General features: G+C 36.5%; 1 protein-coding gene across 5 annotated transcripts in view; it reads right to left on the minus strand.

Annotated features, from left to right (window-relative positions):
* The window catches only part of SCLT1 (sodium channel and clathrin linker 1), a 219,460-nt gene that overhangs the window by 147,902 nt on the left and 43,990 nt on the right, over positions 1-27,568 (minus strand). For all 5 annotated transcript variants that reach the window (XR_013555142.2, XR_013555143.2, XM_078445738.2 and 2 more), the window contains 4 exons: positions 24,319-24,454; positions 15,733-15,855; positions 13,522-13,587; positions 8,963-9,033 (listed from right to left, as the gene is read on the minus strand). Coding sequence is in view for 3 of the 5 variants with exons in the window: in XM_078445738.2 (XP_078301864.1) it covers positions 8,963-9,033; positions 13,522-13,587; positions 15,733-15,855; positions 24,319-24,454 (396 nt within the window). In the remaining 2 variants the exon portion in view is untranslated. The remainder of the gene's footprint in view (positions 1-8,962; positions 9,034-13,521; positions 13,588-15,732; positions 15,856-24,318; positions 24,455-27,568) is intronic.

Consider the following 27,568-nt stretch of genomic DNA (forward strand, 5'->3'; position numbering starts at 1 on the left):
ATTTTTTGTTTGTATTTTTGCATTTTGTGTCTCGCATTCATGAAATACAGCCAGACCAACACTAAACCTTCCTGCACGCCTAAAAAACTAATTTGAGGATTAACACAATAATCTGCATAACCTAAACCATAGAACTTAGCAGGTAGGCAGTGCGGAGAGGTGAACTGGGGGAGAGAGAAGCTGCAGAGGGCAGGGAGCTGTTTTTACTTGCAGAGAGAGGACAGAGAATGGGGGAGTATGGGAAAAGCACACCACCTAAAGCAGCTGGAGGGAAGGGGAAAAGTGGAAACAGCCGCAGGGACTGAATAAAAACGGGAAAAAGGAGAAAGGAGAGTGTTTAAATTCTATGAAAACTCTATAAAACAGGGGGAGCACAGACTCTGAAAATCTGCAGCTCCATACCTGGTGGTGCTCTGGTGGGAAGGGTGAATCCACAGGAGCAGAGAGTGAGGTCTGGGAGTCCTGGGGCCACACAAGAGAAGGCAATTGCCTTCTGGGAGGACATTTGGTAGAGGCCGTGTAGCCACCCTACAGCCAAAGGTCCTCACAGACCCCAGAGAAAAATGACATTCACCGGTGCCGGAAGAAGGACGTTAAGGGGGAAGCCAAGTGCCAGATATGTGTTGTGACTTACCATAATCCCTGAAACACTGCTGCTACATGATTGCGAGAAGTTTTTCTGGGGTGGTCTGGAATCCAGCCACAGATTCTGGACATCGGCAGCAGCACGGTCCTGCGAACATTTCTGGGTGCGGCTGGCACCCAGCCATTGCTCTGTGAACCCTCCCCCCAGAGGATCTGAGAGGGTCAAAACCACAGTCCCTCAGAAGTGAGGAGCTGCAAAAACAGTGCTGCATCTGAGATAAAACTAAGAAGGAAAGTGGCACCTGGCAACCTGATGGCTTGGTCACGGACAATGTAAAAGTAGGGAGTGGACGGAAGCCTGAGACAAAGGACGGGTGTGCGATTGCTGATCAGGCAGTACAGAGTTCTGATAACAGAGACTGGGTAGCTGGGTGATGCCATTTTCACCTCTCCCATGCATACGCATACACAACTACAAGTGCCACAACAATCCACCCCAGTAAGCTAAACGGTGACATCTAGTGGAGAATGGAGCTGTTACATTAAGCCCCACACAACTGGGCTAACCTCACTCTTCAGGAACACCACAAGTCTCTCCGCTTGCTTCGTTTATGGACTATAAAGTGCTTCAGAGTTTGACTTCTAGGGGAAAACAATGCAATTTCAATCGTATTTCAGTGTGTTAGTTGGTCCATCTATTCAATTTTTTTTCATTTCTCTTTTCTTCAATACAGAAAGAAAAAATGTTATTTCTATTTTCAATTTTTATTGAAATTTAACTTCTTCCAGTATATCTTTTACAGTTTTGTAAATTTCTCAAATTCTATTTTATTTCCATAATTTCATTTTATCTATTTATTTTTTGAAAATTTCAGACATTTTCCTTTTTTCCCCCCTTTCCCCTTTTTTCTCTAATCTATCAAGCTCCTTACAACAACCAGACCAAAACACACCTATGATCTAACATCATTTATTTGATTTCTTTTTGGGTTGTTTTTTTTTCCTTATCAATTCCTTTTCTTCCTTCCAAATGATGAAACAAAGGAATTCACCCCAAAAGAAAGAGAAGGAAGAAACCACAGCCAGGGAATTAACACAGATACAAGCAAGATGTCTGAACCACAATTTAGAATCACAATAATAAGAATACTAGCTGGGGTTGAAAATAGATTGGAATACCTTTCTGTGGAGATAAAAGAAGTAAAAACTAGTCAGGATGAAATAAAAAATGGTATAACTGAGCTGCAATCTGGAATGGATGCCACGACAGCAAGGATGTATGAGGCAGAGCAGTGAATCAGTGATATAGAAGACAAATTTATGGAGAATAAAAAAGCAGAAAAAAGAGGGAGACTAAGACAAAAGAGCACGATTAAGAATTGGAGAAATCAGTGACTCAAAAGGAACAAGAACAGAATCACAGGAGTCCCAGAAGATGAAGAGAGAGAAAAAAGGGTAGAAGGGATATGTGAGCCAGTCATAGTGGAAAACTTTTCCTAACCTGGGGAAAGGCACAGACATCAAAATCCAGGAAGAACAGAGGACTTCCATTAGATTCAACAAAAGTCGACCATCAACAAGGCATATCATAGTCAAATTCACAAAATACTCAGGAAAGGAGAGAATCATGAAAGTAGCAAGGGAAAAAGAGTCCCTAATCTACAAGGTAAGACAGATCAGGTTTGCAGCACACCTATCCACAGAAAGGAGTGGCCAGAAAGGAGTGGCAGGATATATTCAATGTGCTGAATCAGAAAAATATGCAGCCAAGAATTCCTTATCTAGCAAGACTTTCATTCAAAATAGGAGAGATTAAAAGTTTCCCACACAAAAAAAAATTAAAGGAGTTCATGTCCACTAAACTAGCCCTACAAGAAATTTTAAGGGGGACTCTCTGAGGAGAGAAAAGATGCAAAAAAACCCATAAACCAAAAAAACAAAAAAACCCCAAAAAACCCCAAAAGCAACAAAGACTAGAAAGGACCAGAGAACACTACCAGAAACTCCAACTCTATAAGAAACATAATGGCAATAAATTCATATCTTTCAGTACTCACTCTAAATGTCAATGGACTAAATGCTCCAATCAAAAGATATAGGGTAACAGAATGGATAAGAAAACAAGATCCATCTATATGCTGTTTACAAGAGACCCACTCTAGACCTAAAACTACCTTCAGATTGAAAGTAAGGGGATGAAGAACCATGTATCATGCTAATGGTCGACAAAAGAAAGCTGGAGTAGCCATACTTATGTCAGAAAATCTAGACTTTAAGATAAAGACTATAACAAGAAATGAAGAAGGGCATGATCATAAATAAGGGGACATTCCACCAAGAAGACCTAACAATTGTTAACATTTATGCTCCAAATGTGTGAGCTCCCAAAAATATAAATCAATTAATCAAAAATATAAACTCATTGATAATAATACCATAATAGGAGGGGACTTCAACACCCCACTTACAGCAATGGACAGATCATCTAAACAAAAAAATCAATAAGGAAACAATGGCTCTGAATGATACACTGGACCAGACGGACTTAACAGATATAATCAGAACACTTCATCCAAAAGCAGTGGAATATACATTCTTCTCCAGTGCACACGGGACATTCTCCAGAATAGATCACATACTGGGACACAAATCAGCCATCAACAAGTATAAAAAGATCGAGATGATACCGTGCATATTTCCAGATCACAACTCCATGAAACTCGAAATCAACCACAATAAAAAATTTGGAAAGGTAACAAATACTTGGAGACTAAAGAACATCCTACTAAAGAATGAACGGGCCATCCAAGAAGTTAAAGAGGAAATTAAAAAGTTCATGGAAGCCAATGAAAATGGTAACACCATAGCCCAAAACCTCTGGGACACAGCAAAGGCAGTCATAAGAAGGAAGTATATATAGTAATCCAGACCTTCCTAAACAAGGAAGAAAGATCTCAGAGACACAACCTAACCTTACACCTTAAAGAGGTGAAAAGAGAACAGCAAATAAAAACTCAAACCAGCAGAAGACAGGAAATAATAAAGATTAGAGTGAAATGAATGCTACTCAAACCCCCCCCCCCAAAAAAAAAAAAAAAAAACAGAAAGATCAATGAAACCAGAAGCTGGTTCTTTGAAAGAATTAAAAACTTTGATAAACCCTTCACCAGGTTGATCAAAAGAAACAGGAAAGGACCCAAATAAATACAATCAAGAATGAAAGAGGAGAGGCCACCACCAACACAGCAGAAATACAAACAATAATAAGAGAATATTATGAGCGATTATACACCAATAAAACAGCAATCTGTAAGTAATGGACAAATTCCTAGAAACATACAAACTACCAAAAGAGAAACAGGAAGAAACAAAATTTGAACAGACCCATAACCAGTAAAGAAATCAAATCAGTAATCAAGAATCTCCCCCAAAACAAGAGTCCATGGCCAGATAGCTTTCCAGGGGAATTCAACCAAACACTTTTTTTTTTTTTTTAATGTTTATTTTTGAGACAGAGAGAGACACAGAATGAGCGGGGAAGGGACAGAGAGAGAGGGAGACACAGAATGTGAAGCAGGCTCCAGGCTCTGAGCTGTCAGCACAGAGCCTGATGCAGGGCTCGAACTCACGAACTGTGAGATCATGACCTGAGCCAAAGTTGGACACTTAACCGACTGAGCCACCCAGGCGCCCCTTCAACCAAACATTTAAGGAAGAGTTAACACCTATTCTCTTGACGGTGTTCCAAAAACAGAAATGGAAGGAAAACTTCCAAACTCTTTCTATGAAGCCAGCATTACTTTGATTCTAAAACCAGACAAAGACCCCACTAAAAAGAACTACAGACCGATTTCCCTGATGAACATGGATGCAAAAATCCTCAACAAGATATTAGCCAACCCGATCCAACAATACATTAAAAAATTATTCACCACGACCAAGTAGGATTTATACCTGAGATGCAGGGCTGGTTCAATATCCAAAAAACAATGTGATGCATCACATCAATAAAAGAAGGACAAGAACCACATGATCCTCTCAAAAGATGCAGAGAAAACATTTGACAAAATACAGCATCCTTTCTTGATAAAAACCCTCAAGAAAGTAGGGATAGAAGGATCATACCTCAAGATCATAAAAGCCAAATATGAAAGACTCAACGCTAATATCATCCTCAATGGGGAAACACTGAGAGCTTTCCTCCTAAGGTTGGGAACAAGACAGGGGTGTCCACTCTCACCACTGTTATTCAACATAGTATTAGAAGTCTTAGCCTCTGCAATCAGACAACACAAAGAAATAAAAGGCATCCAAATTGGCCAGGAGGAGGTCAAACTTTTACTCTTTACTGATGACATGATATTCTATATGGAAAACCCAAAAGATTCCACCAAAAAACCTCTGGAATTGGTTCATGAATTCAGCAAAGTTGCAGGATACAAAATCAATGCACAGAAATTGGTTGCATTCCTGTACATCAACAATGAAGCAACAGAAAGAGAAACCAAGGAATCAACCTCATTTACAATTGCACCAAAACCCATAACATACCAAGGAATAAATCTAACCAAAGAGGTGAAAAAATTATACACTGACAACTATAGAAAGCTTATGAAACAAGTGAAGACAACACAAAAAAAATGGAAAAATATTCCATGCTCCTGGATAAGAAGAATAAATATTGTTAAAATGTCGATACTACCCAAAGCAATCTATATATTCAATGCAATCCCTATCAAAATAACAGCAGCACTCTTCACAGAGCTAGAACAGTCTAAAATTTGTGTGGAACCAGAAAAGATCCAAATAGCCAAAGCAATCTTGGAAGAGGAAACCAAAGTAGGAGGCATCACAATCCTGGACTTCAAGCTGTACTACAAAGCTGTAATCATCAAGACAGTATGGTACTGGCACAAAAACAGACATGCAGATCAATGGAACAGAATAGAGAACCGAGAAATGGACCCACAAACGGATGGCCAACTAATCTTTGACAAAGCAGGAATGAATATCCAATGGAATAAAGACAGTCTCTTTAGCAAGTGGTGCTGGGAAAACTGGACAGAGACATGCAGAAAAATGATCCTGGACCACTTTCTTACACCATACACAAAATTAAACCCAAAATGGATGAAAGATCTAAACATAAGACAGGAAGCCATCAAAATCCTCGAGGAGAAAGCAGGCAAAAACCTCTTTGATCTTGGCTGCAGCAACTTCTTACTCAACACATCTCCAGAGGCAAGGGAAACAAAAGCAAAAATGAACTATTGGGACCTTATCCAAATAAAAAGCTTCTGCACAGCAAAGGAAACAGTCAGCAAAACTAAAAGGCAACTGACAGAATGGGAAAAGATATTTGCAAATGACATTAGATAAAGGGTTAGTATCCAAAATCTGTAAAGAACTTGTCTAATTCAACACCCAAAAAACCAAATAATCCAGTGAAGAAATGGGCAAAAGACATGAATAGACACTTCTCCAAAGAAGACATCCAGATGGCCAACTGACACATGAAAAACTACTCAACATCACTCATTATCAGGGAAATACAAATCAAAACCACAATGAGATACCATCTTATACCTGTCAGAATGGCTAACGTTAACTACTCAAGCAACAACAGATGTTGGCGAGGATGCGGAGAAAGAGGATCTCTTTTGCACTGCTGGTGGTAATGCAAACTGATGCAGCCACTCTGGAAAACAATATGGAGGTTCCTCAAAAAATTAAAAATAAAACTACCCAATAACCCAGCAATTGCACTACTAGGTATTTAGCCAAGGGATACAGGTATGCTGTTTCAAAGGTACACATGCACCCCCATGTTTATAGCAGCACTAACAATAGCCAAAGTATGAAAAGAGCCCAAATGTCTATCGATGGATGAATGAATAAAGAAAAGTGGTGTGTATACATACAATGGAGTATTACTTGGCAATCAAAAAGAATGAAACCTGCCATTTGCAGTTACATGGATGGAACTAGAGGGTATTATGTACGGTAAGCGAAATTAGTCAGAGAAACAGAAACATCCTATGACTTAACTCATATGAGGACTTTAAGATACAAAACAGATAAACATAAGGGAAGGGAATCAAAAATAATATAGAAACAGGGAGGGGTATGAAACGTCAGAGATTCTTAAATATGGAGAACAAACAGAGGGTTACTGGAGGGTTGTGGGAAGGGGAATGGGCTAAATGGGTAAGGGGCATTATGGAGTCCGCTCCTGAAATCACTGTTGCACTATATGCTAACTAACTTGGATGTAAATTAAAAAAAAAAATTATAAATAACCTAAAAAATAAATAAAATAAAATTTCAAGCCCACCACTACTACGTTCCCCTCATAGCAGGAGTATCTTTGCTATTCAAGGTAGGCCTCTGGGACCATGTCTGAGTTTATGCTAATGAAGTGACACAAGGTAGGAATGGGAGCTGGGCCATGCTGGAAAGTGCAATCAGGTAATTAGAGAGTTGAGGCTTTGAGCCATGTAATATAGGCCTGACTTCTTGACCTCCAGGGAGAGAAGGTAGACTGGAGATTGAATTCAATCAAAAGGCCAATGATTCAATCAGTCATGATATTTAAATTGCAAAAGTATAGTCAAATAATGTTTTATTGGATGACACAGTCATTGAGAAATATCATTAAAAAAGTAAATTTATATAGATTTAAAACAAATCATAGGCATATAATAAAAATACAATAAAATGTCTGGACACTAAGGCTTAGGTCAGCTTCCTAGTTGGTGAACACAGTGATGTGCCAGGAGGGTGCTGCACCCTAGTTCCATGGGCAGAGGACATGAGAGTTCTAATTTTGAGATCTTACTAGATCTCACTCAATGGGTCTCTTCTTTTGGCTGGTTCTGATTTGTGAACTTTATAATAAAATTTTAATCATTAAGTATAGTGCTTTCCTGAGTTCCCTTAGACATTGTAGAGAATTACTGTGGGGACACTTGTATTTGGAGCCAGTTGGCCACGAGTGTGGGTGGCCCGGGGATCCCTAAACTTGAATCCTAGTGAGGGTTCTTATTGGGGATTGTGCTCTTAATCTGTGGAGTCTGGACTAAACATGGTTAGTGCCAGAACTGCACTGCAACTTGTATACTTTCATACTATCTAGAGTTTTCTCTAATGGACTTATATTAGTTTTATAATTAAAATAAGACACTTCCATTTGGAAGAAAGAGAAATAAAATCTTGGGATTGAATACTATTTTAAAATGTAAAATCATTAACATCAAAAGAAATATAGAGGACCAAATAAGAGCCCTTGAATAGAAATATCTAGGGGAAAAGAATGTAAATTTATTTAAATTAAATTAAAAAGCTGATAAAGGCATAAAATTTTGTGAAATGCATTCTTCTTTTTTTAAAATAGCAAAATGTTATTTTGTGGGGCCAAATACATGATGGTGTAAAAAACGAAATAAATAGCAAGGTTCATTTAACAAACAGAAACTTATGTTTTTTTAATAAAATGTAAATATATACTACAATTTAAAGATATTTCTAAGTTACTGCATCATACAGCAAAACCCTATTATGATTATACTTTTGACTTTTCAGTATTATGATTAAGGGGGATGAAAAGTGAAAAAAAAGTTTTGGCATTTGGAGCCCAATGCCAGGCTTGATTGCACCAACCCTGAAATCATGACTGAGCCACAATCAAGAGCCGGATGCTTAACCAAGTGAGCCACCCAGGTGCCCCTAAGTTGCCTGATTTTTAAAAACTCTCTACTGGCTTTCTTATCTTCCTCTCTGTTCCACTTTCCTCCTACTGGTGCTCCCTGGTATTACATTTCAATAAACTACATGCTTTGACACCCTTTTCTCAGGTCTACTTACAGGGAAATACAAAGAAGATATGTGCAGAAAAAATGTTTCTAAGGGAACTGATTTTATTCCATAAGCACTGGTTTTACTATCATGGAACATCCTTTCATGTGTATATTAATAGATGCCTCCTCACTAATTGCCTTGATTTCAATCTGCCTTGAGAGAAGCTTAAAAGGGAAGAAAAAAATTCATGGAAAACTCATGGAAAAATTATGGCATCATCACTTGCTCTGAAGTAAAATAATTTCTTTAAAAATTTATTTATCTTGAGAGAGAGAGAGAGAGAGAGAGAGAGAGAGAGAATGAATGTGTGTGAGTGGAGGAGCGGCAAAGAGAGAGGGAAGAAAGAATCTCAAGCAGGCTCCACACTATCAGCACAGAGCCCAATGCAGGGTTGGAACTCATGAACCAAGAGACCATGACCTGAGTCGAAATCAAGAGTCAGAGGCTTAACCAACTAAGCCACTAGGCATCCCTGAAAAAAAATTATTAATAAAATAACAAAATTCATTTTTGAATTTACCTAAGTTGTTTTCGGAGTTGCTCAATTTCCACATTTTGTTCAGTTACTGTTTTCAGAAAGTGTTGGTTAGTCTGCCACAAGAAAAAAAACAGAAACGTTCAGTATTAGAACACTTAAAACTACATCTTCAAAGACTAACTACAGGGCATATAAGTAGAAAAAATTAAGTCATGATAATGATTAGTGTTTTTGACTGTAAAATATAACCTTGGCAATATTTCCTCACCTTTACTACATTAGTGGATGTCTGCTTCACTTCAAACCATGTACATCTGTTTTTCTGTTTTAGGTCTTTCCTTGAATATTTGAACCTCCTTTATTCACTTAACTGCCCAGAAGGTGACAGGTGTTGCAGAATTCATGTCCCCAGTATGCTCTGGAAGAGCTCGATAACAATGACTGAAGAGAACTGGTGTGTAAACATCTCACTCTCCTCCTATGCTCCATGGTGGAATAAGTCTGAGCCTGTTATACAAAGGCTTCCAGAGTCCATTGGTAGGATTCAGTCTCAGTTACCCACGGTGTTAACTGGCATGATTCTTAAAAACCCTTTGGCTACCTTCTCTTCCTTTCCTAGTCTCACTTCCCCATTTCCCTACTGGTGCGCCCTTGTATTATCTCCTAAATAAACGACATGCTTTAGAATCATTTTCTCAGGGTTAGCCTGCAAAGGAACCTAAAGTAAGATATGTAGCAGTCTTCCAACTGTAGAAAAAACTTTTTTAAAGGAAATTGATTTTCTTCTGTAAGTGCTGGTTTTATCACAAAGGCACAGATCCCTTATCCTTATCATCTTTATCTATACGCCTTATAGGTAAAGTCATACAGACTCCAGTTACTTCATAATCCATAGTCTTGATTTCAGTTTCTTCCCATCCCAACAAATCATACATACATCTGTCCAAATGCTTCTCTCCAAAGCAGTTTTCATTGTGCTTCTATCATATTCTATTCAATTTCATTGACTCCCCCTCCCTCCCTCCTTCCGTCTTTCTCCTTCCTTCCTTCCTTCCTTCCTTCCTTCCTCTCTCTCTCTCTTTCTTAAGAGAGTGTGAGTGGGGAAGGAGCAGAGAGAGAGGGAGGGATCTGAGGAGCCAAAGCAGGTTCTGTGCTGCCAGCAGCGAGCCCAACATGGATCTTGAACTCAAAAACCTTAAGATCACAACCTGAGCCGAAGTTGGACGCTCAACTGAGCCACAGATGTGCCCCACGGACTTCATATTTTTAATACACTATTTTATTTCTTCCTGAAATCAGAATTCCATCCTGCCATCATTTATCCCTTTCACATCCTGTGTGGCCCACTCACTTTAAGACAGAAATAATTGTTTCCTTTCTATATTTTGATAAAATTTTATATGCATTTTTACAATACACATCACATTATATTCAAACATTATATTTAAAGTTCATGTATTCCTGGCAAAAATATGAGTCATTTATTGAAGACCACCTTCTCCCAGAATCCTCAGTAAATGCCACATGATTTAGTACATTCTAAGTACCTAAACCTTTAAGGAATAAATGAATGAATGTCTCCATTGAAACATGGAAGAGTTTGAAGACTGCATCTTTCTTTATTTTGGGAAGCAGAATACTGCAGACCAGAATTTAGTGGTCCATTCACAGACCACAATTTAAGAGGCCAACTATCACACACAGGAAAAGAAGGCTAGAATTATGAAAGGTAGGTAAATTATACCATATCAGAATAGTTAAAACAAAAAAACTGGGTGCAGCACTGGGCATGAATCAGGAAAGACCTAATGGTTACATGTAAATAATTGAAGGGTTAACTTGAAGAAGTGAGCTTGTTCTATGTTACTCCAAAAGATAAAATCACATATCAATGGGAGGAAATTTATGAAGATTTTAGTTTTCTAATCAGAATTCAAAAGAACAGACTCTTTGGGGAAGTGATAAATCTCTTACAAGAAATATCTAAAGCATAGGCTAGATGATCATTTAACTGAAAAGCATTTAATGAAAGATGCCTATGTCATTTGAGGAAATAGATGACTTTTAATATCATTTCAAATTCTCCTGTCAAGCAATCTCAATGACTTCAGTCCAAACTGATTCACATCTCTGAATTCTTCTATGTCTGTAATGCACCATAATGTTTTATTACATATACTGTCTTAGCATTAACATAATTAATGCTTGTGTCTTTTACCAGTTGGGAACACCTTAAAAATAAATGACATAGAGCAATTAGGAGAATTATAAATTGAAACTGTGAATTATAAAAAGCTAGTGTTAGAAACTAACACACTTGATTTGCTAGCAAGCCTAGTAGAGCTCAACAACTGCAACTGAATATGGCTTTGGTGATCTGTATTTGTCATTACAAAGAAAATTAAATACTATATTAATATTCTAGAGTTTGAAGATTCATAAAGGTCCAAGGAGGCATCCCTTTCAATCATCAATCATGATTATTTCATATGTCATCCTGTTTTACCAAGTAGGACAGGAATTTATGGTTAGATGCACATTTCTCTTGCAACCTTTAACAGTGAAAGGAACTTAATATGCAATTAGCAAATATTTTTGAGTAATTTTATAGAGATGAACAAATCTCAAAAAAGAATATTATTTCACTAAGAGAACCTCTAGGAAATATCAACTACTATTATATAAATAAATATATACTTGTAATAAATAAATATAAACTTGTACTTTTACGTATCATTCACATCACTTCCATATGTTACAAAAGTGCACTGGTCATGAAAGATAATTACTTCTTGTATACTCACCAATTTACTGTACATCTATAGGGACTGATTCCATTAATCAGCTTATTATCAATTCTTTTTTATGGGAACTGCTTGATTTTTAAAGGGTACTTTTCTTCAAGTCTGATTTTTACTCAAACGTGCTCCTATGCCTATGCTCTGAATACTCTTTGAGACATACAAAATCTTTACAATCAGTTAGCTATGTCTCTTCACATTTAGCAGTCTTGTTTGCCACCTGATAGGTACGTTAAGAAAAATTCTTAAGTTTCAAAATTTCTTTTACCATTTTCCTTTATTTTAACCACCAAGACAGCCTCTTCTTTGTTCTCTCTCTTTCATCTCTTATATCCATCTTGTCACTCCTTTATCACTTTTATTATACCCATAACTTTCTATTCTTAGTTTTGGCTAAAATCTATGAATTCTTATGTCTTAGAAAATTTTTAATGCATTTCCTATGAATACTCAAATATTTGCTTCCCATGACTTTTATCATAATGATTTTGGGTTGCTTATAATAAAATAGGAGCTCTGTGGTATAAGGTAACAGAGGATTATATAATCCCTGAAATTCTAGGAGATATACTGAAAGAATGAATAATTGTGATAATAGGTTAGACTACTGATTTCATGCAGAAATATGATTTCCTGACTATGGATATTAGTCATTTAGTTCTGGAGCACTTTTAATATTGTTTTTAAAATGTCTAAGAAGTATATCATCAAAAACTTTAAGTGATTAAAAAATAGAAGCTAAATAAGGCAAAATTTACTTAATAATTTTTTGCATGGTTAAAGGAGAAAATTTTGAAAGGTAGAAAAAATTAGATAACTTACTTTTGATGGCACAACTCCACTCTTAAACAAAGACATTTTCATTAGGTACTAACAAGAATTAGCAGAGTAACTAAGCAAAATGAAGAAAGGAAAGAGAGGAATTACCTGGGATGTCATAATTATATTACTCAACAATGAGGTAAAATAAAATTCCAAGAAGAAAGGAAAAGAAAAGGAGACAAAAGAAGAGAAAAAGTGAGAGGAGAAAAAAGGTAAAGAGTAGAATTAGGAAGGCTAATTACATTTCTTTTAGAAAAATATTAAAGGGAAATTTAGATATACCAAATAATACTGGTGGTCAATCCACTAACAAATGATCCTTAATGTCCCATTATTTTTAAGAAATTGGTCTATTAGTTTATTTAACAGTTCTACAATTCTTATTATATACCTAGCAGTGTGCTACACAAAATGGTAAGAATAAAGAATGAGAGGGGTGCCTGAGCGGCTCAGTCAGTTGCACATCTGACTTCGGCTTAGGTCATGATCTTGCGGTCTGTGAGTTTGAGCCCTATGTCGGGCTCTGTGCTGACAGGTCAGAGCCTGGAGCCTGCTTTGGATTCTGTGTCTCTGTCTCTCTCTCTCTGTACCACCCCTGCTTGCACTCTCTGTCTCTCAAAAATGAATAAATGTTAAAAAAAAAAAAAGGAAAGAAAAGAAAAAAGAAAGAATAAAGTATGAGTCATACTCTTGAGAAGCTCACAGTCTAGAATACTCTCAGGAGATCCTACCTAGGACCCTAAGATAACCATTAGATTAGGTGATATTTCAGAGAGATTTTAGCTTTAGATCTCCAGTAAGTTTTGTGAATTCTGTCATGCTATTGAATGTAAAAGATAAAAAAGAGGACTGCCTACTTATCTTAATTTCACGTAACACAGGATTTTCTGTTACTGATTTTTATTAGCATAAATAATATTTACAGTGACAATTTCTAGTTTGTATAAACAAGCACACTAAATGGATACTTTCACTTACCATTTCTATGTTCTCATTAGTAACATGAAGTTGCTTGGTCAGTTGTTGAAAATTGGTCAGTTGATCCTATAGGAGGAAGGTAGAAGTGTACATAAATAGCATTCTGTACAACAGACATTCAGGTTCAACCTGTATGTAAAATTAACCTAAAATCAAGTCTAAATTCATTGTGCCTAAGTTTAGATGAAATTACTTGCCTTTCTGTTATTGTGTGAATTAACAGTTGAAGAAATAAGACAAAAACTTTTAAAAATGATTACAAAAAATGAATGTATTTATTTTTTATGTAAGACCACTATTTCTAAAAATTGGTTTATTAGTAAATAGACATGCTAAGAGAGACACTGCTTAATTTTGGAAAACTACATTCAAACCTACTCAAAACCTATAACATAAAACCCTGGCACAGGAATTAGTGTCCCTCTATCCCCCTTTTAAAATTCTCATGGCTTGAATTTTTAAGTTATGTCATTATCTGTTACGATCCTGTTAAACACAGTATGTGCAGGGGACACAATATTGGAAGGGGCTGTTAATATGTTGGATGACAGAATTAAAGACTGATAGATAACTGGGGAAATAAGGACAAAGTATTATTTGTAAAGTCTTGTTCAAAAAAAGAAAACTAACTGCATAGCTACAGTACAAGAATAAAGGTAAATAACATAGGACTTAGTAGATTGACCTAAATGAGGAAAACAGCCTCAAAGAACTAGATTGTATTAGAAATGGTTTCTAGATCTCAGAAGTAAAAGCCTTTTCTCTTTGATAAAATGCTATCTATATACACATATCCATACACAGACACACTTCCAATTTTTTTTTTTTTTTTTGACACAGAGAGAAAGAAAGAGAGGGGTGGGGGAGAGGGAGAGAGTGGCAGGGAGGGAGAATCTTAAGCAGGTTCCAAGCTCAGTGTAGATCCCTACATGGGGCTTAATTCCATGACTCTGAGATCATGACCTGAACTGAAATCAAAGGTCAGTCACTCAACTGACTGAGCCACCCAGGTGCCCCCACACTTTTGAGTATAGTTGACACACAATGTTACATTAGTTTCAAGTGTACAACCAACACAGTGATTCAACTTCTCTATACATTGTGCTATGGCTCACCATGAGTATAGCTACCATCTGTCACCATACAATGTTGCTATAATATCACTGACTATATTCCCTATAATGTGCCTCTTATTCTTGTGACTTATTCAGTCCATATCTGGAAGCCTGTATCTCCTCTTCACTCCCCTTCACTCATTTTTCCCATTCTCCCCGCTCCCCTTCTCTCAGAGGTAAACGTCTTATGGCTGAGACTACATATGGGTTATTTGCAAACCAGGGAATATATAGAAAAATCATTTTGTAAAGTGCAAAGCATCATGTAAGCATTATTATGACTCCTTTAGGTAAAAATTCCCAATAATGCTGATAATAATAGAAACAATCTTAAACTGGAATTTGAAAAGTCTATAAATGAGAATTAAAGAAAGGCGTGATAACCAATGTATTTATAGCTGCCTTCTCAAAACCCACAGAAAAGGAATCAGAATTGGGATTACTCTACAACTGTCAATGTTCCTAGCAGAAAAAGAATCAATGGAAGGATAAAGGAGGCAGATTTTTCAAGGAATGGATGGTCTTGTGACATGGTAAGTTCATGTCAACAGAGGTATACAGCAAAAGCTTAATGTCTACTTTGACAATATAAAAATCATTCTTGCTTTGGATAGAAAGAATGCCTTAATAATCATTAAGATCTCTTCCTATTATAAAACTCTAATCTGATTAATTTATGGTAAAACACTTGATACCTCTCTTAGAGGTCACATTAAGGGTGTTAATATTTTCATCTTACATGACGTTATCACTATATTTGAGCAGGTTTCTTCACTGGCCATGATCTAATGAATAGTTTCTGTCTTAAGCAAGGTAGGAAATTAACAATATAAAAGTTTGGGGGTCCATTTATACAGAATCATCTTATACCTGCTTCTTAGAACTAAATAAAGCTTCCATTGCTAATTTATATTATAAAACCTAATGTACAATAGGCACTGCTTTGACTAACTGTCCAAGAAATATCATCTATTTAACGTAAATAACACAATGGACACTTAGGCATTCCTCTTCAAAACTGAGTTTCTCCAGAATGAAGATATATAAGAAAACTATGAAAACTGATATGTAAGAAAACTATGAAATTCAAGATTACCTTTTGTTTTTGACTTTCAACTACATGAATCTGGGCCTCAGTCATATATTCCTGGTAAAGTCTCTGAAGTCTGTCCAACTCCTGAGAAGCAGTCTGCCAGAGTTCCACAGCCTGAGTTTTTTCCTATAAAACAAAAAGAATCAAGAATTCATTAAATTATTAGTAGGCTATTACACAGTACAAATGAATCATATTCTTTTACAGAATGAATTCTTATATATAAAGTCACAAAAATATAAATAAGACTGTGTAAAGATGGTACAGTCATACTATTTTTGATGATATACACTTTGTATTTTTTTTAATCTTTTTTTTTTTTCTTGTCAGGGGGAAGGGCAGGGGGAGAAGGAGAAGAGACTCTCAAGCAGGCTCCATGCTGGGCATCAATGCAGCACCCGATTCCATGACCCTGAAATCATGACTTGAACTGAAATCAAGAGTCTAGACACAACCGACTGAGCCACCCAGACGCCCTGATATGCACTTGTGTTAATAACAATTTAGAGAAGAACCCAAAAGATGAAATTTCTTATGTTGAAATTTTTTTATTATTTCACAGCTAAAATTTAACTTTTTAATTTTTTTTTAATGTTTATTTTTGAGAGAGAGAGACAGAGCATGAGCAGGGGAGGGGCAGAGAGAGGGAGACACAGATTCTGAAGCTGGTTCCAGGCTTTGAGCTGTCAGCACAGAGCCCAATGCGGGGCTTCAACTCATGAACTATTGTTGATAGTGCTGCTGTAAACATGGGAGTGCATGTGCCCCTCTGAATCAGCATTTCTGTGTCTTTGGACAAATTCCTAGCAGTGCAATTGCTGGGTTGTACAGTATTTGTATTTTGAATTTTTTAAGGAACCTCCATACTGTTTTCCAGAGTAGCTACAACAGTTTGTATCCCCCCTAACAGTGCAAGAGGGTTCCCATTTCTCCACATCCTCGCCAACATCTGCTGTTTCTGGAATTAATTTTAGCCATTCTGACCAGCGGGAGGTGGTATCTCATTTGGATTGTGTTTCCCTGAGGATGAATGATGTTGAGCATCTTTTCTTTGCTTAATTTTTCTTTAATGTTTATTTATTTTTGAGACAGAGAGACAGAGCATGAGTGATGGAGGGGCAGAAAGAGAGGGAGACACAGAAGCCAAAGCAGGTTCCAGGCTCTGAGATGTCAGCATAGAGCTTGAGGTGGGGCTCGCACTTACGAACCATGAGATCATGACCAGAGCCAAAGTCAGATGCTTAACCAACTGAGCCACTAGGTACCCCTTGAGCATATTTTCATGTGTCTGTTTCCATCTGGATGTCTTCTTTGGAGAAGTGTCTATTCATGTCTTCTGCCTATTTCTTCACTGGATTATTTGTTTTTTGGGTGTTGAGTTTGAGATGTTCTTTATAGATTTTGGATACTAACCCTTTTTATCTGAGATGTCGATTGCAAATATCTTTTCCCATTCTGTTGGTTGTCTTTTAGTTTTCTTGACTGTTTCCTTTGCTATGCAGATGATTTTTGTCTTGCTAAGGTCCCAATAGTTCATTTTTGCTTTTATTTCCCTGCCTCTGGAGACATGTCAAATAAGAAGTTGCTGTGGCTTAGGTCAAAGAGATTGGTGCCTGTTTTCACCTATAGTATTTTGATGGTTTCCTGTCTCACATTTAGGTCATTCATCCATTTTGAGTTTATTTTTGTATATGGTGTAAGAAAGTAGCCCAGTTTCATTCTTCTGCATGTTGCTGTCCAGTTCTACCAGACCCGTTGGCTAAAGAGACTTTTTTCCATTGGATACTCTTTCCTTCTTTGTTGAAGATTGGTATATTTGTGGGTCCATTTCTGGGTTCTCTATTCTATCCCACTGATCTGTGGGTCTGTTTTTATGTCAATACCATACTGACTTGATGATTACAGCTTTATAATACAAGTTGAAGTCCAGGATTGTGATGCTCCCAATTCGTTTTCTTTTTCAACATTACTCTGGCTATTTGGAGTCTTTTGTAGTTTCATACAAATTTTAGGACTGTTTGTTCTAGCTCTGTGAAGAATGCTGGTGTTATCTTGATAGGTATTGCACTGGATGTCTAGATTGCTTTGGGTAGCATCAACACTTTAACAATATTTATTCTTCCACTCCATGAGCATGGAATGTTTTTCCATTTGTTTGGATATTTTTCAATTTCTTTCATAAGCTTTCTATAGTTTTCAGCATACAGATCTTTTACCTCTTTGGTTAGGTTTATTCCTAAGTATTTTATGGTTTTTGGTGCAGTTGTAAATGGGATTGATTCCCTGATTTCTCCTTCTGTTGCTTCATTATTGGTGTATAGAAATGCAACCGACTTCTGCACATTGATTTTACATCCTGCGACTTTGCTGAATTCATGTATCAGCTTTAGCAGGTTTTTGGTGGAGTCTTTCAGGTTTTCCATGTAGAAAATCATGTCATCTGTGAAGAGTGGAAGTTTGGCTTCTTCTTTGCAAATTTGGATGCCTTTATTTGGTTTTGTTGTCTGATTGCTGAGGCTAGGACTTCCAACACTACGCTGAACAACATTGGTGAGAGTGGACATCCCTGTTATTTCTGATCTCAGGGGGAAAGAGCTTGGTTTTTCTCCATTGAGGATGATATTAGCTGTGGTCTTTCCTATATGGCTTTTATGATGTTAAGATATGTTCCTTCTATCCCGAGTTTTGTGAGGGTTTTATCAAGAAAGGATGCCATGTTTTGTTGAATGCCTTTTCTGCATCTGTAGACAGGATCATATAGTTCTTATCCTTTCTTCTATTAATGTGGTGTATCACATTGATTGATTTGCAAATATTGAACCAACCCTGCAGCCTAGGAATGAATCCCACTTGTTCATGGTGAATAATTCTTTTAATGTACTATTGAGTTCGATTTGCTACCATCTTGTTGATAATTTCTGCATCCAGGTTCATCAGGGATATTGGCCTGTCATTCTCCTTTTTAGTGGGGATTTTGGTTTTGGAATCAAGGTAAGGTACTGCTGACTTCATAGAATGAGTCTGGAAACTTTCTTTACATTTGTATTTTTTGGAACAGCTTGAGTAGAATGTCTGGTAGAATTCCCCTAGGAAGCCATCTGGCCCAGGACTCTTTTGTTGGGAGATTCTTGATAACCCATTCACTTCTTCACTGGTCTGTTCAAGTTCTCTATTTCTTCCCATTTGAGTTTTGGTAGTATATGAATGTCTATGAATTTGTCCACTTCTTCCAGATTGTCCAGTTTATTGGCATATATAGTTTTTCATAGCATCATCTTACACTTGTACTTCTGTGGTGTTGGTTTTACTCTCTCCTCTTTTATTTGTGATTGTATCTATTTGGATCCCCTCTCTTTTCTTTTAAGTCTGGCTAGGGGTTATCAATTTTTTTTATTCTTTCAAAAAGTCAGTTCTTAGTTTCATTAATCTGTTTTACTGTTTTCTTTTGGATTCTATTTATTTCTGCTCTAATGTTTATTATTGCCCTTCTTCTGCTGGCTTTGGGCTTTATTTGCTTCAGCTTTTCTAGGTGTAAGGTTAGGTTGTGTATTTGGGACCTTTCTGACTTCTTGAGATAGGCCTGAATTACAATGTATTTTCCTCTTAGGACTGCCTTTGCTACATCCCAAAGGGTTTAGATTGTTGTGTTCTCATTTTCACTTGCTTTCACGTATTTTTAAATTTCTTTTTAAATTTCGTTTAACCTATTCATTCTTTTTTTTTTTTTTTTTTTAATTTTTTTTTCAACGTTTTTTATTTATTTTTGGGACAGAGAGAGGCAGAGCATGAACGGGGGAGGGGCAGAGAGAGAGGGAGACACAGAATCGGAAGCAGGCTCCAGGCTCCGAGCCATCAGCCCAGAGCCTGACGCGGGGCTCAAACTCACGGACCGCGAGATCGTGACCTGGCTGAAGTCGGACGCTCAACCGACTGCGCCACCCAGGCGCCCCTAACCTATTCATTCTTAAGTAGGATGTTCTTTAACCTCCATGTATTTGGGGGCTTTCAAGTTTCATAGTGTTGTGATCTGAAAATATGCACGGTATGATCTCAATCTGTTTGTACCTGTTGAGGGCTGTTTTGTGACCCAATATATGATCTATTTTGGAGAATGTTCCATGTGCACTCGAGAAGAATGTGTATTCTGCTTTATTATGAAAAATTCTGAATATATCTGTTAAGTCCACCTGGTCCAATGTGTCATTCAGAGCCATTGTTTCTGTACTGATTTTCTGCCTAGATAATCTGTCCATTGTTGTAAGGGTGTATAAAAGTCTCTTACAATTATGGTGTTTATCAGTAAATTTGCTTCTGTTTGTGATTAATAGATTTATATAAGTGGGTGCTGCCACACTGGGGGCATATTTACAATTATTAAAACTTCTTGGTGCAGAGAACCTTTAATTATGATATAATGCTTTTTTTGATTTCTTGTTACAGTCTTTCTTTTCAAATCTAGTTTGTTTGATGAAAGTATGGCTACTCTGGCTTTCTTTCAACGTCCATTAGCATGATAGATGGTTCTCCATCCCCTCACTTTCAAGGAGTCTCTTGTAGGCAGCATATTGATGGCTCTTGTTTTTTATCCATCTTGAAACCCTATGTCTTTTGATTGGGGCATTTAGTCCATTTACATTCAGAGTGATTGTTGAAAGATATGAATTTAGTGCCACTGTGTTTTCTGTAGATTTGATGTTCATGGTGATATCCCTGGTCCTTCTGTAGTCTTTGCTGCTTTCCACACACACAGTACCCCTTAGGATCTCTTGCAGGCCTGGTCTAGTCATCACAAACTCCTCTAATTTTCTTTTTGTCTGGAGAACTCTTTTTTTTCTCCCCTTCTATTCTGAACAACAGCTTTGCTGGATAAAGGATTCTTGGCTGCATAATTTTCCTATCCAGCATGTTGAATATTTCCTGCCACTCCCTTCTGGCCTGCCAAGGTTCAGTGGACAAGTCTGCTACTACCCTTATGTGTCAACCCTTGTAGGCTAAGGATCGTTTGTCCTTAGCTGTTTTCAGAATTCTCTCTTTATCTTTGTATATTGCCAGTGTCACTAGGATATGTCATGGTGTTGACCTGTTCTTGTTGATTCTGAAGGGAGTTCTCTGTGCCTGTTGGACTTGGATGCCTGTTTCTTTCCCCAGAGTAGGGAAGTTCTCAGCTATAATTGGTTCAAATAAACCTGCCCCTTTCTCTCACTCCTCTTCTTCTGGAACTCCGATGATATGGACACTCGTTTCATTTCATGGAATCACTTAGGTCTCCAATTCTCCCCTCGTGATCTAATAATTTCCTCCCCCCTGCCTTTTTATTTTCAGCTTCTTTATTTTCCAAAATTTTATCTTCTATTTCACCTCGTCTCTCCTCTGGTTCTTCCATTCTCGCTGTCACTGTTTCTAGTTTATTTTTCATCTCAGTTATAGCATTTTTTAATTCATCATGACTAGTTCTTAGGTCTTTGATCTCTGCAACAAGAGTTTCTCTGGTGTCTTCTATGCTTTTTTCAAGCCCAGTTGTTAGTCTTATGACTGTTACTCTAAATTCTTGTTCAGATATATTACTTACATCTGTTTTGAACAATTCTCTGGCCTTGCTTTCTTCTTGAAGAAATCTTGAATTCTCTTTTGGGGAGAATTCCTCCGTTTTGTCATTTTGGCTAAGTTTCTGTGTTTTGTGTTTTAAAAGCTTCTTCTGTGTCCTGCACCTGAGTGTACTACTATATTAAAAAGGGGTCATACCCTATCCAGGCCTGGCACTCCAGGTATTTTTGGTATATGTGGTGTGCACTCTGTTGTACATTTTGGCTGCTCATCCTAGTGACCAGTACTGTGCAGAGCTCCTCTTTGCTTGTAGTGGCGGAATGTGTGGGCCTTCAATCAGATGTGCTTTAATGTTTTTGATGAAGTAACCAACTCACCCCCCAAAAAAGGAAAGAGGGTGGAAGTCTGATCCCATAAAAAGAGAAAAATGAAAAGGGAGAAAAGAAATCCAAATAGAGAATCAAAAAACTATAAGGCTAAATTCAGGGAGAGAGAGAGGAAAATAAAGAAGAAGAGAGAAGGTGGAAAAAGAACAGAATAAAAATGACTAATATTTATATATATATATATATATATATATATATATATATATATATATATAAAATATATTATTATTTATACACACACACATATATATATGTATACAAGAATTGACCAAAAACAAATCAGAAACTTTGAGCCTGATTCCAAAAGAAACATAAAAGAGGGAAGAAAGAGAAAGAAAAAGAAAAGAATAAAGGAAAACAAACAGAAAAACAAACAAAAAGAAACACTTGTGTGTTGGTGCCTGGGACCAGTGGCTGTGCTGGTCTGGAGGAGAGGCCAGCTGTGTTGTATCAGTCAGTCTTCCTCCATTAAGTAAGCAGTTGCCATATGGGCAGAGTTTGGTGTAAGCTGGTCTTGCCTCCACTAGGGGCCACTGAGGTGCTCTCTTAAGTCCCACCGTGTTGGTGTTGGTGTTGGTGTTGGTGTTGGTGTTGGTGTTGGGGAGAAAAATGTCAACCCCCCCAATCTCTCTTCCCTGGACTGGGTATCTCAACCCACACTGTTCAGTCAGCCCTCACAGAATAGTTAGGGGAGTCAGCTTGCCCTGATCCACAGTTCCTGCGCCTTCTAAGTGCTCAGCTGGGATTCATAACCCAAAGTCTCAAAGGACCCAGCTCAGTGGGACTCCTTTCCCCCGTTCTGGAGTAGAGCCACCCCACCCTGCTGATTTAAAAGGCCTTTGGCTGGCACCTGCAGGGTCTCTTTTCCTTGGGGAGGCAATATACCATCTTCAAAAAGTACTCCAAGAAGGGGACTGTTCTCTCCCAGTACTCCTCTGAGATTCTACACCATGCTATGTGCTTTGGAGCTGGCTTCCTCCTCCCCAGAAGCATGAGCCAAGGCTTCCAGCTTGGTTCCACAGAAAACCACGCACTTTTGAAATCTCCTTGTTTCAGCTTCTAAGGCTTTTTTGCGAAATAGAACCTGGTACTCTCCATATTTTTTGTTCCCCAGTCTGTGGTCCAGAGAAGTTTTCCTTTTGTGCTAATTTGACTTCGGAATTTCACAGCCCCTCTCTTTCTCTCCCTTTTTTCTCTCCACAGAAGGGGTTCCCTCCCCTCTGTGCCTATGCCGTTTTATCTCCCCCAATTCACATACATGTACTTGGAATCTGCCAAGCTGTCTCCCTACAACTGTGGAGATACTTCTGCCACTCTGCATATCTATTTCCTGGGTGTTCAAGTGATCTGACCGAAATAGAGCTATGTTTGAGGGACAAGGAAAATCCCAGTCCCCCTACTTCTCTGCCATCTTAACTTCTCCCTCTCCAATTTCTAGTTCTTAATTGTTTTTCAGTTTTACTGAAGTATGATTGACAAATAATCATTGTATATACTTAAGGTATATTAACAGAGGGTTGTTTTACATATGGTCTGCCACAATCTATTATGGACTACTGAGAATTGTACATTGTGCATCAGCTTTTGCTACCTGGTTAGAAAGCATTCATAAGCTTCAATTAATTTTCATTTATTTCTATATAAATATCTAGAAATCCTGATAATACTAGTTTGAACAGAGTAAAGAGCATGCTTTTTCAAATTCCTTCTCTTTACACATTAAAAAAATAAAATCAGAGTTAAATACATGCCCCTTTATCAAGGTACATATAGCCTGCCTGATTAAATTCTCAATTTCACAAGTATAAAAATTTTAAAACCAAATTTCTAGGATATAAAAAAGTGATTTTTCATAGATAACTATAAAATCAAAATCACAATAAAGAATTTGTAATCTCCATTTATAAATGAGGAAACTGAGGCACGTAAGTAGAAAGTAGAATGAGATTCAAATCCATACAAGTTATGAGATGCCTAGAATAGAAAATTATAAATTAAAATTAAACTCCTTTATGTATAATCACAAAAATGTTCAGTGTAGAAAACAGGATATATGTATGTACAATATATATATATGTGTATACCAAATACATATATATATGTATAACAAATACATATATTACATATAACAAATACATATATATATATACATAACAAATACATACGTGTGTGTGTGTGTGTGTGTATATATATATATATATATATATATATATAACAAATATTTCAATTACTATGAGGGAGGACAAAAGGAGAGAAAGTAACTTGGAGAAGTATAATTTTGAAAAAATATAATTCTATGATCTTAGAAAACTGAAGAGAACACAGCATCAAAAGAAAACACAGAAAAATAAAAAATGTAAATTTAGGTGAGTGAATAATTTTCTTTAAAAATTTTCTTGGGAATTAAAATATTTTAATAAGACATAAAAGTCACGTCAAAAGCTTTATGATTCAATTAAAACATACATTTTGTAACTATATTTATAACAATTAGGGAGGGTATATATTATACGTTTTGTTAGCTGTTAAATGTATCTTGTAAAAAATCAGTATGTATTAATTTTGCTGTTCCACTATTATCATTCATAAATAATGATTAACAGATATTTAAAAAATTCTGTTAATTCAGAATAAAATTTTAAAAATATATGTCACTCACTTGATTGGCTAGTTGTAATTGTTCTTGAAGATTCCTGACTGTTTCATCATCTGTATATATATCATTTCCCATATCTGTGCCAAAGGGAAGGGTCTCCAGTTGCTTTTCAACAGCATCTTTTAATTCACTGTGCAACCTTCAGAAAAAGTTAACACAATAGTAATATAAATTCATTTTACTAGCAGTAATCACTTTCAGAATCAACTAAAAAAACATTTTGGTCAGAAATCATTCTTTAAAATGAAAGTTCTTCACACAAAAGTCATTTTTAAGTAGCCCTCAAAAATTAGAAGTTTTAATCACCATTAAATACTGCACTACAAGTGTAAAAATATAACAATTTCAAACGCACTAAATTGTCATAATTAATTCAAGCATAATTCAGTTTGTCCTAGAAAGATTTAAATTTTTCAAACAGGTAAAATTCAGATATTACACCCTATTAATTGATGAAAAAGCCATTCAGAAATGTAAATACAACAATGGTTTCATCTAGTCTATTAAAAGGAAATGTGATATAAAATTCTGTAGAATTATTTATTTTTTCCATTGCATTTCATAAATCTCAGTTGACTTACTAGATCCAGTTAATAAACAGAATAAAATTGTTGCTGGTTATGAAATCAAGACTATTAGTAAAGGCACAGTATTCAGCTAGACCATAACTCTGAAAGCCTTAAATTCAATTTTAATGTTAACATTAAAGTAAACTACACATATGTATTATGTTTTAAACAGCTACCAAAAAAAAGTTATAGAAAGGTATATCTAAAAAGACAGATTAAGTGTTTTATTTTAAAACCTAAGAGGAAGAAAAAAAAAATTTGTAATATTGGAGAAACTTGAAAACCCTTAACTCATACAATTATAAGCAGAAATGTTATTTATAATAAACATATCTCATGGCAAGTTTCCCAAAGAAACTGCATCCACCTATTTAAAATAAAGACAATTATCTACTGATATTAAAAAATCTCCATTGAAACTAGAAAAATTCAATTTAATATTTAGAATATATTTACTGAAAACAAAGTTCATCAAACACAGTTTGGATAATTTAGGAACAACAAGAAATTACTCCCTAAGGAAAGTACAGAATTTGCTAATTATTTCCTAGTTAAAAATTTTAAAAGTATTTAGAATTATCAATAACACAAAGGTTCATATTTTAAAATATTTCTAGTATTTTATGTTTTTCACTTTTATTCAATTTTTAACTCTAGTTCTAGTATAGTTAACAGTGTTATATTAGTTTCAGGTGTACAATATAGGAATTCAACAACTGCATACATTACTCAGTTCTCATCACAAGTGCACTCCTTAATCCCCATCATCTATTTCACCTATCCCCCCACCCATCTCCCCTCTGGTAACCACCAGTTTGTTCTCTATAGTTAAGGGTTTGTTTCTTGGTTTATCTCTTTTTCTCCCCACTGTTCATTTGTTTTGTTTCTTAAATTCCATGAGTGAGATCATACAGTATTTGTCTTTCTCTAATTTCACTTAGCATTATACTCTAGCTCCATCCATGTCACTGCAAATGGCAAGATTTCATTCTTTTTTTCATGGCTCAATAATATTCCATTGTCTTTATCTACAACATCGTTTTTATCCATTCATCTATGAATGGACACTTAGGCTGCTTCTATAATGTGGCTACAGTAAAAAATGCTACAATAAACACAGGATGCCGCATATTATCTTTTAGAATTAGCGTTTTTGTATTCTATGGGTAAATACCCAGTATTATTATTATTGGATGGTAGGGTAGTTCTATTTTTACTTTTTTGAGGAACTTCCATACGGTTTTCCACAGTTGCCGCACCAGCTTGCACTCCCACCAACAGTGCACAAGGATTCCACATCACTGCCAGCACCTGTTTCTTGTATTTTTGATTTTAGCCATTCTGACAGGTATAAGGTGATATCTCATTGTGGTTTTGATTTGTATTTCCCTGATGATGGGTGATGTTGAGCCTCTTCAGATGTTGGGCATCTGTATGTCTTTTTTGAGGAAATATCTGTTAATGTCATCTGCCCAGGTTTTTTTTTTTTTTTTTTGGCTTTTAAGTTTACTTATTTGAGAGAGAAAGAGAGGGTGAGCACGAGCAAGGGAGGGGCAGAGACAGAGAGAGGGAGTGAGAGAATCCCTTACCACAAAGGCTGACGTGGGGCTCGATCTTGCAAACTGTGAGATTATGAACTGAGCCGAAATCAAGAGTCAGACGCTTAACAGACTGAGCCACCCAGATGGCCCAGTATGTTGAAATTTAATATAATTACTACTATTTGGGGGCTTAAGTCTACTATCTTAGTATTTGCTTCCAATATGCCCTGTCTATTTTGATTTTCTCTCCTTTAATGCTTTCTTTTATTTAAAAAAAAATGTGTTTATTTTAGATGACTCTATTTTAAAAAGACTTAATTGTTTAGCAGTTTTAGGTTCATAGCAAAAGTGAGCAGAAAGTACAGAGATTCCCTAATATATCCCTTGACCCCCTTGCCATGACCTCCCCCACTATCAACATCCCCCACCAGAGTGGTACATTTTTGCAACTGGTAAACCTACACTGACACCATTACCCAAAGTCTATAGTTTACATTATGGTTCACTCCTAGCATTATAAAACATTCTATAATGACATGTATCCATCACTATAGCAGCTTACAGAACGGTTTCACTGCCCTAAAAATCCTATGTGCTCTGCCTTTTCATCCCTCTCTTCCTTCACTCCCTCCCCGCAGCTCCTGGCAACCACTGATCATTTTATCATCTCCATAGTTTTGCCTTTTCTAGAACGTCATGTAGTTGGAATGATACAATATGTAGCCTTTTCAGACTGACTGCTTTCACTTAGTAATATGTTTAGGGTTCCTCCATATCCTCTCATAGCTTCATAGCTCATTTCTTAATATTGCTGAGTAATATTCCATAGGCTGGATGTACTACAGTTTATTTATCCATTCACCTATCGAAGGACATCTTGGTTGTTTCCAAGTTTTGGCAATTGTGAATAAAGGTAGTATAAACATTCATGTGCAGGTTTTTGTGTAGACGTAAGTTTCCAATTCCTTTAGGTAAATACCAAGGAGTATGACTGCTGAATTGTTATAGTAAGATGATGTTTCATATTTTAAGAAACCACCAAATGGTCTTCCTAGGTGACCGTACATTTTGCTTTCCCACCAGCAATGACTAAGAGTTCCTGTTGTTCTATATTGGTTACTTTTTATTATTCTATTTTTCTAC

Source organism: Panthera onca, chromosome B1 (assembly GCF_046562875.1).
Source record: "Panthera onca isolate mPanOnc1 chromosome B1, mPanOnc1 haplotype 2, whole genome shotgun sequence".
NCBI classification, from domain to species: Eukaryota; Metazoa; Chordata; class Mammalia; order Carnivora; family Felidae; genus Panthera; species Panthera onca.